Source organism: Anser cygnoides, chromosome Z (assembly GCF_040182565.1).
Source record: "Anser cygnoides isolate HZ-2024a breed goose chromosome Z, Taihu_goose_T2T_genome, whole genome shotgun sequence".
NCBI classification, from domain to species: Eukaryota; Metazoa; Chordata; class Aves; order Anseriformes; family Anatidae; genus Anser; species Anser cygnoides.
This window is the reverse complement of record NC_089912.1, coordinates 82,834,715-82,852,227: the sequence shown is the minus strand read 5'-3', so window position 1 is coordinate 82,852,227 and position 17,513 is coordinate 82,834,715. Positions and strand designations below refer to the sequence as shown.

Genomic DNA, 17,513 nt, shown 5'->3' with positions numbered 1-17,513 from the left:
TCACTTATGTAGCACCCACAAGCTTTGATTGGTGACTGAAGGAAAAAAGAAAAAGTTGTGAGGTTGAAAAAGGGGACTGAACATGAAAGCAGTAACAACTGTCTAAGATTTTTCCTGTTTACACAGAAATTAGCTGTCTCTGTGACAAGTACTCTAGGTGACAACCGATGTTGGTTTTCATCAAAAACTGACTTCAAAAATCACTAATTTCAAAATCACTAATTTGAGAATTAGACATAACTTATTAAATAGTGTAGTCTGTCTCTGCCAGTGAAATACTGTTCCCTAAATTATTTTTTTGGCATTTTATCAAGTTTAATTCCAGGTGATATATGTTTTCCTGGTGGTATGTGCTTTTGTAACATTTTTCCACACACTCCTACATTTTTCTAACATTTTCTACCTGATGTACAAACTACATTTCAAATGCCTTTCAGTACTATAGCTTCTGCTTGTATGTTCATGTATCTTTTAGGATGCAAGCTTTTTTTTAAAACAAAAATGTTTCAAAGCATTAATATTGGACTTAAAAATGTTATTTAAGTCTTTTGGTGTATTTGCTCAGAATTCACCATTAGTGAATCAATAGTTGTATGAAGTATATTCCTGAGTTCAAACTATTGTACAGCTCTCTCCTAACTTGATGTTGATTAGAATAGAGGTTCTTTAGTAGTGTACTAAGTTTTAATTGATGCTTCAGTGATGCTTCAACTCAGAAAACTCTTTATAGGAGATTTTGTCTGGCTAATTATTTTTTTAAGCACTGTAAAGTACAGGACTTCTTTTTATTTATGAAATATGATCTGGATAACTTGACATGTTTTTATGTTCTCATATGATGACAGATACTTGTTGGACGTAGCTTATTTGATTTATTCTTTGTTACTGCTGTATTTCAGCTTTTTAGATAAAATACTGCAATTTGGTAGTGCTACACAGTTGTTTATTTAAGCAAATATCTTAAATATATGGTGGTCTAATTTACATATGAATTTGATCTATGTGAATACTGATCACTGTGATGGATTGAAGATTGGAAACTGTTTAGTGGCATACAGGATACTTTATAGTATTTTAGTTCTAATCATTGAATTGATTAAGTGTAAGGATGGGATCTTCTATGCATTTCTGTTATATTTTTTTCATAAGAAAATGAACAATGCACATGGCTTTGGTATTTATAAACTTTGGTTGTGTAAAATTGCTGCTTTTCTGCAAACTTGTAGGATGGATTTGGCTCTTTATTTTCCTGCATAATTAACACATTTATCTCTGTCACCTGTTGTTTGTATCTTTTCTGAAGTTATTCCAATTTATCAATATAATACTCATGTCAAAAGGCAGAAGCCAAGGAGTGGATTGTTTTATTGTTTTGGCCTTATTAGGCCTTAATGAGAACTAATTATTATTATTATTATTATTGTTGTTGTTGTTGTTGTTGTTATTATCGTTGTTGTGGTGGTGGGATGCAAGTTTGGAAAACTGCCCTTGATCAGCTGTTACATCTTCTTTAGTACTACTGCTTTCTGAGTTTTCCCTTGCATTCAGTAATCTATCAGTATTTTGGATGATTTTTCCTCATGGTAATATTAGACTATACTTTTCCAATTGCCTCCAACTCTGCCAGTAGGAATCAACATAATGTTTCAGAAAGAAAAGTTAAGTGGATCAACTCAGCCAAGGAAGAGGAGTTTTGCAAAATTTTGCAGGCATTGAATAGGCAACGAGAATGTTAGACCAGTCAATATAGACAGTATTGCAGTGAGTAAAACATGATATGTGGGAGATACTTATTTGTAGAGAAAGAAAATAGATTATAGAATTGAGAAAACATTAGGAATTTTAAAAGATGTGGCTGTATGGTGAGGAGAAAAGGAAGAGTGAAGATGTGAACATGCTATGCCATTGAGAAATGTGATGAAGAATGTGGGTGGGATAGGTACTTTCAGCTGTAAGGTGAGGGGGGAAAAAAAAAAGAACATCAAACACTGAAACAATCATTGTGTAGAGGAAACTGTAGGTGTGATCTGCCCTGAAGAATTCTCTGCGTGTAGGTTGCATTTGCCTAAATATTCGGCATTAGGTATATTCATTAGGAGCAGGTCAATTTGCCTAAAGAAAATCAGGAGAAACAAATGCTAATTTGATTATGCCATTATTTAGATGGGAGATAGAGGCCTTATTATTTTTGCGTGTTCAAAGTTACCAATGTTGAAAGTGTGAGGGAAGGTTTTAGGTGAATACTATATACAATATTCAATTCTTCTTTTTTTTTTTTTTTGTATGGCTTATAAAAGACATACTTGATAATAATGCCAGCTGTATCCACAAAATATGTGAATATTCACATTCATTTTATAGCGTTATATGAATATAATCTACGAAAGCAATAGGGTACTTCTTGAATTTAGCTAATTCTAAGTTACTATAACATGTATTTGTGTATGTACAACAGTTTGGTGTAAGCTGAATCTTTCCTCTTTTCATGTTTATAGTAATTTATTAACACATTTTACTGAATAAGAACATTTTAGATTAATTTTTAATTAATATTAAAGCTGTGCATAATATTTCATTTTTTTCCTGTGAGATCTTTATTTTCAACATTTGCTTTACTGTTTGTACACCATACTTAAATTACATCTCATGCCTGTATGAATTTGGGGTTATTTTCATGGTATCAGTGTTTTTTCATTGCCCACAAAATGTATGCTGTATCTTTCCAAATTAACTTTTTTTGCGCAGAAGAACCAACTGGATTAGTGAAAGGGTGTAATGAAAGCCTTTCTCTTACAGCTGTGTTGTATTGAAGCATCCTGTCTTTTCAGCAAACAACAAAAGAGTGCCCCCTGATACTTTCAACTAAACAAATCCCTAATTTGCATATAGCTAGTATATATAAGGCTTTCATAAAGCTCTGCTGTGGTACTTCAAAACAGAAAGGAAAAAAAAAAAGATACCATTAATGAAAACCTAGAATTCCCTTCTGGTAAAAATTGCAATGGTGGCAGTTATTTATATGCAGCACAGCAACAGTCACTCTTGAGATGGAATAGAGGGGAATGGTGAGGGGACAAACATATACATGTGTAACCCAAAAGCAACAAGGGTAAGACCAAAATGTTGGGAGTATAATTAAACTGTCTTAATAGCCTGAGGAATTTTCTCAGTCTGCTTCCTCAGATAGGGGGGATTTTTCAGTAATGTATCATTGTTTTTTCAACAAGTGCTCTAACACAGAGCAGAAAGTTTCTAAAGATTAAAAATTAACTGCACTTAGTAGTTTATGTTATGCAAAGTAGAAGGATTGGAGAAATAAAACTAAAAATAATCATATAATCTGTTTTACAAAGGTATATCAATGCATCAGAAGTTGAACAAAGCAATTCTTGTAGTCAACATACACCATGGCCATCACCTTTAGAAAGAATTGTTTCATTAAACTGAAGATGCAGAATTCTGGTAATCAAAATTAGTCTCAATGCAAAATCATGTTTAGCATATGAAAAACGTAATCACGAGCTGACATTAAGCACTATATAAATATGAATGTGCTTAGAATATTACAGCATATGCTATTTATATATTGCTTGCCAAAAGTAATCCATACTAATGAAAGTAGAAACATTATTTTTATATATGAGGACAGAAGATGCATATACAACTATTTGGGATAGGCACTGTGAACAATTCTGTGTTCTCTTTTAAATGTGGTTTAAAAATCCTTATATATTTTACTGTATTTTTCTACTCTTTGATTACTAGTGCTTTGAACATCAGCAAATCTCAAATAAGAATTTTCGCTTAAATTTTGCTTTTATGCTTAAAAGTATTTTCTGTATTTCCGTATGCTTTTATTCAATTTCCTTTGTTGACAAACTCTCATAGATATAATACGACTTAGTCCCTCATTTGCTCCTTTGAGATAGTATCATTAACAATATAATTTTCTTTTTGTTTTTTCTTCAACTAGTGATTAAAATTACACATGTATATCAAAATAAGTTTTCATTCTCCTCTTGTTCTCTTGGAACATTTCAGCTGCGTACTTCTAATCCTGTTCCAGTTATTCCAGGCTAGAATCACTGAAGCAAGAGGAATGAATGATCTTCTGTTTGACCCTATTTAACTCATTATTTCCTATGCCAGCCAGTTAATTTTCCGTTTTCTGGCCAGACTATAATAACAATTCCCATGACTAGTTCACCAGTCAACCCCACAAACATAAAATTTGTGAACTTGAGTACTGTTGCTTTGTAATAAATATTTCATTGTGTTTTCTGTTTTCAGCCTTAATCATTTAATTAAATTATTGGGAAGCTTTTTGTGTGTGTGTTGGCTGTTTTTTTGTTTCTTTGTTTTTATGCAAGTAGGCCATTTTGGTTTAGGTATCTGTTGACTGTTCTCTCAGTGATCTTCAGTTTCTGTTCTGCCCCAAAACTAAAGAACATATCTAATGCAATTCCTTAACCTGTTTAATAAAATGTGCAAGGAAAATGATAAATAGAAGACAAAACGATTTTTACAATTTGCATAAAATTTTTTTTTTTTTTCCTTTGGTATTTTGTTTCTTCATAGCTAAATTCTTCTCGAATAATGGTGTGTTCATGGAGAGTGTATGTATGCACTTGATTTCTTCCTGTCCCTGAAGATTAAAGAAAAAATCCACAGGCACTTAAACTAATAAAACTCTAATGAAAACATTTTTCCCAAAATGAAGTAAAATAGGAAATAAAAGTAGAATTTAAAGTATCACATGCCAAAGAGTTTCAGCATGGCAGAATTTTCAAATGCAAGGCCACTCTAAAGGTCACTTATTTGATATTCCTTGTCAGGAAAAATATTTAAAAGCCTTGAGGTAGAGAAAGTCAGAGGTACATACAGTGCAATACAGTGTATTGCAATACAATCAATTTAACTTTAGCAGTACTGAGTTTTGGAGAACCTGAAGCAAAATAACTCTTTTTTGTAATCTGGCTTTATTGAACTTCATTATTAAAATTTAAAAGAAAAATACTTTTATCTACAAAAGAAGATTAGATGTTCTTATTAGCCCTGCACTTTAACCATTCTTAAATGCCAATTTAAAAAATGTTGTTTTATTTGCATAAAGTCATATTTCTGGCAGTACTGCATATTAGGCCCATAGATAATATATGTAAAAATTGGTGAAAATTTGAAACTATTCAATGAAAACTTTCTTTTAAACTTTTTTTTTAATTATTTTTTTGTTCTGTGGAAAATGAAACAGGTGTTTTTTCATTCCAAATCAGAAATTAAATATGTTTTGAAATTTTTCAGTTCCGTGTCTGAGCTTTGATACACGCTATACCACTTCCTTCCTGCAGTATCCTCTCAGATCCATGTTACAGATGTTGCACTGTGCTGAATCCACAGTTTATGAAATCGTTGCAGCCTGCATCCAAGAGTATTATATTCTTATAACAAGACTATAATAGCTTGTATAGAATGGGAACGTGACCTGCATTGACTGACAGGAAGTTTTTAATGTTGCAGTTATATGTATAGTAAGTTCCATTGTAACTGTTTGGAGGTTTTAGGGAAGAAATCAATTCCCTTTATTAATAAAACACAGTGTGTTTTTTTTTTGCTTGTTTGTTTTTGTTTGTTTGTTAGTTTTTTAATAGGGAGTAAGCCATATTCACTGCGTGTGAGCAGGGAATGAAGGATTTTTCAGAGAGATTGGACAGAAGCATGTTGATAATTGCATCATTTCCCCAGTATTTCCACTGGTGTACTACTGGGACAGAAAATGGAACTAATCTGTTACATGGAAGGTGACAAATTACTGCTTTTAAGAACAAAGTCTGTTTTAAAGATGTTTTCTCTCTGTATAGGTTAAGTAGATCAGTTCAGTGCTCTGCTCAACAGTGACTCTTACTCTCCCATTGATTACAGGTCATCATAGAACTACAGTCACCTGAGAAGAAGAAATACTTTTAGAGTCAAGCTTTAAAACTTTTGTAGTCTGTGGCACATATGTTTCACAGTAAAGTACATAAACACTTTATCTTAATAATTAGAAATATCTTTATAGTCTTTTTTTTTTTTTTTTTTTGAAGTGAATAAATCGTATTTCAGGAATTTGTGCCAATGTAGATAGTGACTTACATAGCAAGTCAGAAAAATGTGCCTTTTAATAGATAGTTCAATCATCATATTGTGTCACACCATTGCTATCATGCTAGTAAAGCTGGATTCAAAACACTGTTGCCTTTGTTTTCAGAATTTTAATACCAACCTAAGAAAAGTTTTCTGTGCAAAACCTAGGTTTTCCTTTCACAGTCTGAGGCAGTACTATAAAAGACTAAGAAAATTGTGCTTATTTAAATAAACCTTTAGAATATAGTGGAGTGAAGGTATGACAATGAGGATATTCTCAAAGAGCTCTTAGAGATGATCCATCAAATGTAAGAGATGCAGTTTGATCTGGGATTATGGTGTTTGCTGTTCTTAGGAGCAACTGGATCAAGCTGAATTTGCCTCATAACAAAATATCTGAGAAAAACAGCAGTCATTCACAAGTAGTTTATATTAAATCTATTGAATAAATATGTGCATTGTCACTTTCTTGATTCAGTTCTAGGGTAATATTGTGCTAGTCTAAGAAGTCTCTAAATCCTTTTGCTTCTTTTAGGTTTAGCACCACTGAAATATGGCTTCTCTGGACAATATCATGTAAAAATACGGGTTTCTTAATCTCTACTATTGCAGAAGAAAAAAATTAAGACTGGACAGGAAATTTTCATAACCTTGAACTGCTTCACATAGTATATGAGTCAAAGGAGTAGTCTTGTGACCAGTGATACACTTTTGCAAGGCAGGCATACCTTCTCAGCAATATAGATGAAAATGCCATACTGCTTCTTCTTGTTTAACGCATTGGTATTATAAAAAGTTTTTCTTGGAGTATGTTATAGCTGCTGATATTCTGGAAAGAGGGTGACACAGTGGGGTTCTTGATCCGTAATTGTACCTATGGGTCAAGACATTACTAGAAAAAACTTAAACCACTGTAGTTTAACTCCAGTTGAACAAGATCTAAATCATTTTGTTGTAAACCTATATTTCTAAATTTATTGTAGCACATTTAAGCTGTGTGTTAAAGTACATTAAGAAGTATATTAAGGCTTGTGTTATTCATGGCTAAAATGAAATAAGAAAAGGCATACATGTGGACAAAGGACACTTTCTTCCTTAGTAAATGTAATTTTTCAGTCTTTTTATGACAGCATCCCAATTTTATGGTGTTCTTGTTTTCAGGTGCAACAAGTGCAGACTGTGCAACAGGTACAGCATGTCTACCCAGCCCAGGTTCAGTACGTGGAAGGAAGTGACACGGTCTACACTAATGGAGCTATGTAAGTTGGCAAATGATCAGAATTTGTTTATTAAAATGTGAAGTTGAATGTATATTTTCAGTAAGATTCTATCAACAACTCATTTCAAGTTGGAAAAAAAAAAGGATTAATCAAAGTTTTTACTATTGTCATTTGAAATAGTTTTTGTATGAAAAGCTAAATTCACTATTTATAAAGGTATAATTGTTGCGTGAAAAGAATTCTTGTGATTGTTTTAGCTGGACTTAAATGAAGTTACATGTGTACAGCATAGTGCTCTTTGCAGAAGCACCTTTTAGGTTTATGAGTAAGTTCTATTCATAGGATGTGCTGTGTAACTTTGTGGTAGTGTTATCTTCTCATAGGCCTTCTGTCTTCCTCTCTGCAATCATAGTGGCAAATCCATAAAAAGTTCCAATGGCTGCAGTTATTATTCAGAGGAAGTAATAATGTAATTCATTCCTTTGTTCAATAAAATGATTAAAAAAAAAATCCAAAAGAATGAGGAGAGGCAGAGGAAAGAGAGTAATGCTATCTTCTTTCGCTGCTTCTCTAGCCTCTTTTGTGGCTATTATTGTGCATTTCCTGCTTTTCCCTGAATGTGCTTTTCCAACATCACATTCCTTTCTTCAACACACAAGTTTAGAAACATAGAATGATAAGCTAGGTTTGATGGGACCTCTGGAGGTTATCTAGTCTAATCCATGGCTTGGAGCAGGGCCAGCTCTGAAGTTAGTTTAAAATAAGATCATGTTGCTTGGGAAGGAACTTCCCTGCCTGTCTTTTTCACTTACCTGCCTTTTGCTATTTTTGGTATGTTACTGGGTTGAGGAAGAAATAAAAGTCATTTAGAAAGCTTATTTACTGTTTTTAGTATATGTTGATGCTAATCCAAAAGTGATTCAAAAGAGCAACATAATTTGATTCAGAGACTTCTGATGTTAAGACTAGCAGCCTGCTTTGGTCAATCACTACTGTCATATACTATCTTGTCTGCTTTCTTCTCAATTGTAAATCCTAAACAATATTTTAAATATTCATTAGACTGTCCAGTTATTAAGAATGAGTGTTGACTGGTATCTAGTTTAAGGTATCACAACAACTGAAAGTCACTCATAAGATTGTTAAACTGTAAGCATTTAGGTTTTCCATTTTCTGTGAAGAAAGCTACTTTTCTTTGAACTAATTTAATTGGCTTACATTGTTTTTGAAAATTGAAGACATTTTAGCTGAGGACATTCAGCTGTTGAGATAAAGGAAAACATCCTAATTTTCCTACATGTTAATTAGCTTTTCTTAAAAAGTTCTAGTACTTGAGCACTTTCAACTGGGAATTTAAATCTGAGCAGTGGCATTAGGAATGTGTTTAAACTTTTGTGCAGTTTAAACTTTTTCTGAGTTTCTAGATTACATTTTTTCTAACAAAAAATGTTTTATTCTGTTGAGATGTTAAATTATTGAATGCTATAATCAAATTGTCAAACGATACAACTAATAGCAGTAAGTGAAAGACAAAAAGTCTCTGCTAAGATCTGGACTGGGATCAATTAGGCAGTGGCTGTTAATTTTAGGTAAAGTACTGGTGAAAGGGATTGAGAATGTGGGATTCACATTCTAGAAGACAGAAGGCAGAAAATGATGACAAACAGATCTAACAAAAGTCGAGGATGAGTGGGTGGCTGGGGGAAAAAAAAATTTTAAAGATGTGAATGGATAAATAGCCATGAAAAACTGTTTCCATGCAGGAGACTGCACATTTTTATTTATGCTGCTGTAGTTTTGCTGATATAGCTGCTCACCGTTTCTTCTCTAGCCATTTTACTTTTCTAGACATTGCTTACAGTTTAACAATTATGTGAGTGACTTCAAAAATAGGTAGAAGGAGGAGCTTGCTGGTACAACGTAGCTTGTACTGCTTTAGCAACTAAATGATTTTTATGTGATCAGTATGTTTCCGAAAGTGTAACCGTTTATTTTATATGAAATTAAGATAAACATATTTCAACACTAGCAAGCTTTGAATAAGTTAAGATATCGTGTGGAAATTTTTTTCTAAAGAAAAGTTGATGAGTATTTCTTGTCTCCTAGGTGACAAAGGGTAATTTGAGAACTAATTGTAAATATTATAAGCTGAGCCCTGTAATATTATATACTTTACTTAGCTGAACATCATTGTGTCAGTAAGCATCTTCCCCTGAGAGTAATATACTCTAAGAGGACAAAGAAAATATGTCCTTTATAAAAGTTTTTAAAAAGAATGAATCCACCACATTGCTATTCGTTTTTAAATAGGAGAGTTCAAGACTTCTAGTAGATTCAGTTATGGGTTTGGAGTATTCCATGGTCACTAGCTTCTCTCAGATACACCACATAAAGGTTATTCTCACATGAGCTGTTGGCACATGCATTTTTGGCAGTGTATGAGACGGGTACTACATGACTGCTTACAGTGTTTGAAGAAACCAAAACCAAATGTTACTGACTGCTTAGTATGAACTTTCAGGTTTCCATGTTTTTGTTTTATTGTGTTTCTATATCTGAATCCCTGTGTTAGTTTCTGTAGAATCAGTCAATAGGATATAAAAAATTTCCCTAATCAATAAGAGCATTCTTCTTAGCAAGCGAGCCTAATCCAGATTGTCTCTCCCTCACATAGAAGAAGACTTTGCCAGCGATATGGTTTCTTGTCCAAAATTTTTAGGAACTTTAACCTAGAGATTTTGGCTTCTTCCATGGAGAATAGGGCCACTCTGTGTTTGTATTCAAAATTTTTTAAAGACTGTATCTTGAGAAATTCATTTTCCCTTATACTTTTATACTGCAGATTAAGAATGGAAAAATGTTGTTGATATAAATTAAAGTTATTGAGTATATGTACTACATGTTGGAATGCCATTCATTTGTCAGGAATGGGACCCTAGGTTGCTGTTGGCTAGCTTCCTTCAGAGCATAAAGAATTTTTCTTCTATTTGCTGTTTTTAACATAACTTAAGTTACATGATTTATATAAAATAAAATAAAAAATAGTATCTGTTTCTCCTCTTCTTGTTTTGCCACTAGATTTGCTTATTCAGAGCTCCATCAATGTGGAATTGACATTTGAAAGTTTTTGGAAGTGAATCAAAAGCTCACTACATCCCTAAACAAAGCTGGCATAGACTGTGTTGAGTTCTGCTGTGATAGAAAACACAGGGGCCAGCCTTTCTTTTGCTAAAAATATTTAGGCAAGTGTTCAGATTGCAGTTCATCCTTTTCTATCCATCATACTGAAATCTGTGAAAGACAAGCCTCTTGGATCCTGAAAAATTGATGGAACTGTATTAGATCCAATTTATCTCCTTATTCCTACTTTAGAAGTTGTCACTTTAACTTTCAGAAAATAGAGTTTGGTTTGTAAATGATGTGATTGAGTAGAGTGATCGCTACTTTGTCTTTTTGGTTATTTTCATATGATTATTTATTTGATTTATTTTATGACTATGCTAAATCAAAGTCTTAATTCTAACTCAAAATATATACAGGATATACTGCATAATCTATCAAATCATAGTTCTGCTTTAGCAGTGGAATAAGAAGTCTGCAACCCATAGTGAAGGGTTAAGACATTAATTCAGTATACAGGGATTACTGAAGTAAAAAGTTACAGTATGTCTGATGAATGAGTTGTTATTTATTTTGAAATAAAGAACATGCACACTAACATTGATTTAAGCCCATATATGATAGCAACAAAGGATGCGCTTTGAATATCTAGGAGAAAATAGTTACTGATTCGTTTGATTCTAATGATAGGAAGCTTGTTGGCTTTCACAGTCTGTCAGGTGCAAATGTAGTATTCATATAACACAGTTCTTCCCACGCATTTTATATCATGATTTGTCTACACTTAAACACTATTTGGTTTTATTATAATTGTGGGCATAATGATGATACAAGGGGTGTAACCTGCAGCTTGTCACATACTTTATATAAAATATGAGAATATTTGAATGATGTTATCTACCTTTGTGTCTTGTTAATAACACTTTTGCTTGTCAAGCATGTCACTCTTATCTTAAAGCAAAAATGCATTATTGTGATGTGCAGGTTACCTGGAGTTTTAAAATAGATAGGGAAAGTATATTGTGGTTACACATAGATTAAGAAGCCAAGTGAGGCCCTTTTTCTAGGCATGAAATTTTTTCCTACTCAAACTGTAGTATTTACTAATGTATGCAATCTAATCAATTAATCTAAAACCAGACTTTTTTTTCTGATAATTCTGGTGTGGCAAAGAGGGATTTAATTGCTGGGATTGTCTAAGAATTGATAATGCTGTTGAATCCAAATTGAACTGGTCATTCTTCACCAATTTGTTGTACTACAACGTGTAGATTATGGGTGAAACTAAGAATTTACTATTACTCTAATTGAAGTATAACTGTCTGATCAGAGAATTATGACTGCAGTTAAAATTACTAGCTTCCTAAGTATCTTTCTCGTACTTGCTAGTCTCTTTTTTTCTCTGGTGTTATGCTTACCCTTCCACTACCCCTGTGTATACGATGGCCAATGACTTTCATCTGAGAAAGGGTTAGAGCCAGTTATCACCACCACAGTTGCTATGCCTGGAAAAGTATGATGGAGGCTTTCTACTTACACCGGATCCACTTGCAGCTATTTTATATTTGTTTTCTAGCAGGGTCTACACCTCATTCATTCTTCTGTGATTTCCATTTCTATATTGCATCTTAATTTACTAATCTACTTCATCAATGAAGGTCACCTATTCATTGTTATGGAGCAAATTGCTTACCTTGGATTTTTGTTCTCTGGTTACAAATGCATTACACTCTTATAATGTAGGTTTTAAACTTTGATTTTGGCAATTTAACTTGATTGATGGAAAGAAACAATGATTTACAGTTTAATCAGTTCTTCCATCTCTGGCTGTCTTTAGACCAATTGAGAACTCTTTTGTGGAAGACTTCACTGGGATTTGATCTGTTATTAAAAAGCCTTGAATCAGTATTCTGATTACAGGAGTAGATTTCTTTGTGGGGAGAAAGGAGACAAAACCTCCAGAGGCTGCAGCAATGCATTGGCTGCAATGAGACCTTCTGTTCATATAAGAATCGTGGAGTCATAGAATCATTAAGGTTGGAAAAGACCTCCAAGATCATCTAGTCCAACCATTGCCTTGCCACCAATATTACACACTAAACCATGTCCCTGAGTACTACATACAACCTTTCCTTGAACACCCCCAGGGACGGTGACTCCACCACCTCCCTGGGCAACCTGTTCCATGCCTAACCACTCTTTCTGAGAATAAATCTCTCCTAATTTCCAACCTGAACCTCCCCTGACACAACTTGAGGCCATTCCCTCTAGTCCTATCACTAGTTATCTGCAAGAAGAGGCCGACCCCCAACTCCCCGCACCTTCCTTTCAGGTAGTTGTAGAGAGCAATAAGGACTCCCCTGAGCCTCCTCGTCTCCAGACTAAACAACCCCAGTTCCCTCAGATGCTCCTCATAGGACCTGTGTTCCAGGCCCTTCACCAGCTTCGTAGCCCTTCTCTGGACTCACTCCAGGGCCTCGATGTCTTTCTTGTACTGAGGGGCCCAAAGCTGAACACGGTACCTGAGGTACGGCCTCGCCAGAGCTGAGTACAGGGGGACGATCACCTCCCTTGTCTTCCTGGTTACACTATTCCTAATACAAGCCAGGATGCTGTTGGCGTTCTTGGCTACCTGGGCACACTGCCTGCTCATGTTCAGGTGAGCATCAGTAAGCATCCCCAGATACTTTTCCTCTGCACAGGTTTCCAGCCACTCTGCCCCAAGCCTGTAGTACTGCATGGGGTTGTTGTGGCCAAAATGCAGGATCCAGCACTTAGCCATGTTGAACCTCATCCCACTGTCCTCTGCCCATCGATTCAACCTGTCCAGGTCCCTCTGCAGGGCCTTCTTACCCTCTGGCAGATCGACATTTCCCCTCAACTTGGTGTCATCTGCAAACTTACTGGGGGCGCACTCAATTCCCTCATCCAAATCATCAATAAAGATATTAAAGAGGATGGGCCCCAACACCGACCCCTGGAGAGCACCACTGGTGACCGGTCACCAGCTGGGTTTCACTCCGTTCACCACCACTCTCTGGGCCTGGCTGTCCAGGCAGATTTTAACCCAGCAAAGAGTGTACCTGTCCAAGCCATGGGCTGCCAGCTTCTCCAGGAGAATACTGTGGGAGACCGTGTCAAAGGCCTTGCTGAAGTCTAGGTAGACTCTGTCAACAGCCTTTCCCTCATCTACCAGATGGGTCACCTGGTCATAGAAGGAGATGAGGTTGATCAGGCAGGACTTGCCCTTCATGAACCCACGCTGACTGGGTCTGATCCACCAGCTGTCTTGCACATGCACATTAGATGACTGATTCTGTTCTTTGTAGTTTCCATGAAATTCACCATCAGCTTCAGGACCACAATAATACACTAAAATGTTAAAGAAATTTCAGAATATTGTTCTGATGGGAAATTGACTTTCTTGGCTTTCATACTCAGAGGTTTTCTTCCATATTGCAATACCACAGCATTGATCATAAGTATTAGCTCCTCTCCTTTTAAATAATAATGGCATGTTTATATTGGTACACAGCTGAAATATTTGAAATGTTAATTCTCATCTACTGTTTATTATATTTAATATCCCAGTAAATAATACCATAGTTAATTAAGTACCATTAACTATGATTTCACTACAGATTTCATTACAGAGATGACAGCAAAAAATACTTAGATGCCTGCCTGCTGAGCTATATAAGCAATCCATAAGAAAACCCATTTGAGTATTTTTCAGGTTATTACTAGATTAACAAGATGATTATTACACTACTTTTTTGTTTACAATATAGAATTACAGAAAAATAAAACATTTGACACTGAGTCGTTGCACAGCCACTGTGAAGGGCAGCTAATATTTCAAGTTATACAGTATGAAGGTATACATCTTTAGCTAAAAGACAGTGTGCATTCTATCAGATACTTGGTATTTCTTCATCAGTGCTTGTAATTGATGACAAGAAGTCAATTCCTAATTCCTTATTTTGCAAGTCACGAAAGTTACTGGAATATAATTTAAAATAAAAACCTAATTTAAAACAATCACAAACTGTACTTGAGTTAACTTGTCTGGACTTCTAAAAAGTTCATGGAATAGGAAATTAATCTGGTTTGTGGTTGTTTGTGGTTTTTTTTTTTCTACTAAGATGTAGAGTGATGGAAAAATCCTTCACCAAAGCAAACATTTCCAAGCCAGAAATAAAACTGGCATAATTCAGTAGGTGATGCTTTCTAGGCAAATATAAATATGGGAAAGGTGAGTCTATCTCATCAATTATTTGTTCAAAGAAAATTTGGGGCTATGACCAGTTCATGTAAATACTGAGACATGATGGGGTGGCAGGAGCACAGATTTGTAGTAGTAAATAGGTCAGAGTCTTGGCATATACATAGAACCGAATAATAGATGCAGCTGGGAATAAATGATTTCCCATGTGTGCATGTGCACTCTGAAAACTAAGGGAGAGTGATAGCAAGATTTACTCTTTCTTCAGCATTGTTTTATTTATCTCCTTTATTCAAAGTGTCAGTGTCTTTGTAGAGACAGAAGTGTCTCTAAAAACTAAGCTTAGTAGTATTATTGTCAATGTCTGTAATAAAATTGAGGACATTGCACTTAATTGGTAATGTCAGTGCAAGGGCTTACTGAATTTAGAAATTACTGCTTTCTGTTTTCATTTGCCAGAAGTATACTTTTATTAACAACTTTATAACACAACTCCGTGTGTTTTGTTTCTAGCATTATGTTTTTTGGAAATCATTGTAAAATGTTTGTAAGCAATAAAGTATAATAGATGGTGCCTCAACCTATAGTACTTCACAATCCTAGTCCAACTCATGCTGGTCTCGTTAATTTCCAGTGTGGGATCTGAACATTGGACACATGTTCTTGGATTCTTTAATCTAGATGGAATTCACTCAATGTTTCTAGCTTTGCGTGGCATGCTCTTCATGTAAATATAGTCTAGTTTGCACAACTTCTTGAAATTCTTCAAGTTTTTTAGGAATTCTGATGAACTTTCTAATGTTACATTCTAATAAACACTGAATTTCATAATTTTTCAGTGGATTTAGATTCTGTTTACTACCTTGTATCTCAAGCCCCAGTATATCACCAAGGTATTCTCGTAAAGATCCAGAAGACTTCAGTTACATTGAGGTTATCTAGTCCCTAGAGGATCTTTATATGCAACTGTTGAAGAAAATAAGGCATAGGATGATTGTGACAACCTTTGTAACAAGAAAGAAATGACTACATGATTTATGTCAGATAATTTGAGAACATACTGCATGTTTGTACTACAAGTGCTGTGGAGAGGTAGGATAACTCCCTTATTTCAAATTATCCTTTGCGTGTGTTTAAAGGGTATAACATTGTATTTTTCTCTTTGCATAATTTTGGGTTGAGAGTTCATATTATCGTAAGCATTGAAGTTAAAACCTTTGAGTCACTGCTTTCCAAAACATCATCTCATGCAGTTGGTATAGGATATGCTTTTTTGTTTACAACTGAATTAGTTTGTATTTTGGTTAAGCTAAAAGGCTCTTTGGTAAATTGCAATTATTATTGCATGTAGTAATAACACTTGTATCTGACTTTTAATTACCCTTTTGATCTCTGTTACTAAAGGTTTGCTAATCATCTCCAATAATCATGTGTTTTTAAAGAATCAGCTGTAAACATAGTTGTTAGAACAAAGGCAAGAGTGTGTTTATCTTGGGATCTATCTGGCCTGTTGATCTACCCCAAAGGTTGCTTTTGATCCAGTGATAAGAAGTAGTTATAAGCAGATGTAGGTGTTGTGATACAATCAGTCCTTACTTAGAGACTATGTATGATATACATATCTGAACAAGGTAAAAGCAAACAAGCATTTCCTTTTCCCTCTCCATCTACAGGAAGATTGTGACTTTTTTTGTGAAACGTTGGGCATTCTCTAGCTTTTGCATTGCTCCAAAGAACTGCTTCTTGAATTTACTTACTTCTGCAAGTAGCATATGTGACATCTTGCTCATGTCCTTTGGACAGTCTATTTCCTCTAGCCATAACTATTTTTACTGACAGCAGTGGCTTTGCCTTTCATTCATTTTCTTACTGTGCTAATACCTAGTAGAGTATTTCTTTGCGGGCAGGGAGGTGGGAGTGGGGAGAGGGTGGATTTACAGTGCTCGCTCCTTTCACAAACATTAGGATGAAGTGTTTTTTACCCTGAGCTTCTGCCATTACTAAATGCTGCATATCACTGTTCATGATCTAAATTGTGTGACTCTAAGGCACATGCAACATCAGCTCTGCTAGCAGTTATCTTGTTCATCACAAGGTAAGCAATATCACAATAATACCTTGGCTTGATTAAACAGGTATATCAGTACCTGCATGGTTGCCTAACACATACATAGGCAATTGCAATGCAAACATTAACTGATGTTAGATTTCCAAAAGAAATATTAAAAAATTAACTGCCCACATGAGCATTGTCCCTAAACAGTTTATGTTTGTTCTCAGTAGACTGCAAGGCATGTCTTTTAGGTTAACTTCAAGTTTCATGCACAGATAAAAAAGCTTTTGAAATACTCAAAATAAAAATGAAAATATTTAAGTACGTTAAGGAGAGGTGACAGGAAATAATGCAGTATGAGGCTTATAAAACTTTGAGATTTTAAAAGTAAACTTGTAGTTTCTGTAGGTCTCTGAAGTCTGCAGCCATAGCAGAAGTTCTGACTTTGGTTGTTGATAAGGTGTCAGATGTTCTTCAGTTCTTTAAAAGTAATGGTTTGCTGAAGTTAAAGAAGAAATCATTATCTCAGTTGTTTACTAACTAATTAATCTTCTGTTAAGTTTCCATAATTAAAAAACAGAACAACAAACAGTAAATTTCCATTACCTTTTCTATATTGTGATAAGAAACTAATTCTTATTTAGTTAACTGAAAAAAAAAATACATCTAATTCCTGGACAAGCGTATTAATCACCTACTGACTGTATAAAACAGTGAATGCTGCTTCCTCCTCTTCTTGTACTCTTGGATAAAAGCAACTGAAATTTTTTGT

General features: G+C 34.6%; 1 protein-coding gene across 4 annotated transcripts in view; it reads left to right on the top strand.

Moving 5' to 3' along the window:
* RFX3 (regulatory factor X3) overlaps window positions 1–17,513 on the top strand; it is a 128,349-nt gene that overhangs the window by 61,503 nt on the left and 49,333 nt on the right. For all 4 annotated transcript variants that reach the window (XM_066987641.1, XM_013198850.3, XM_013198848.3 and 1 more), the window contains one exon: window positions 7,285–7,382. In XM_066987641.1, the coding sequence (XP_066843742.1) occupies window positions 7,285–7,382 (98 nt within the window). The remainder of the gene's footprint in view (window positions 1–7,284; window positions 7,383–17,513) is intronic.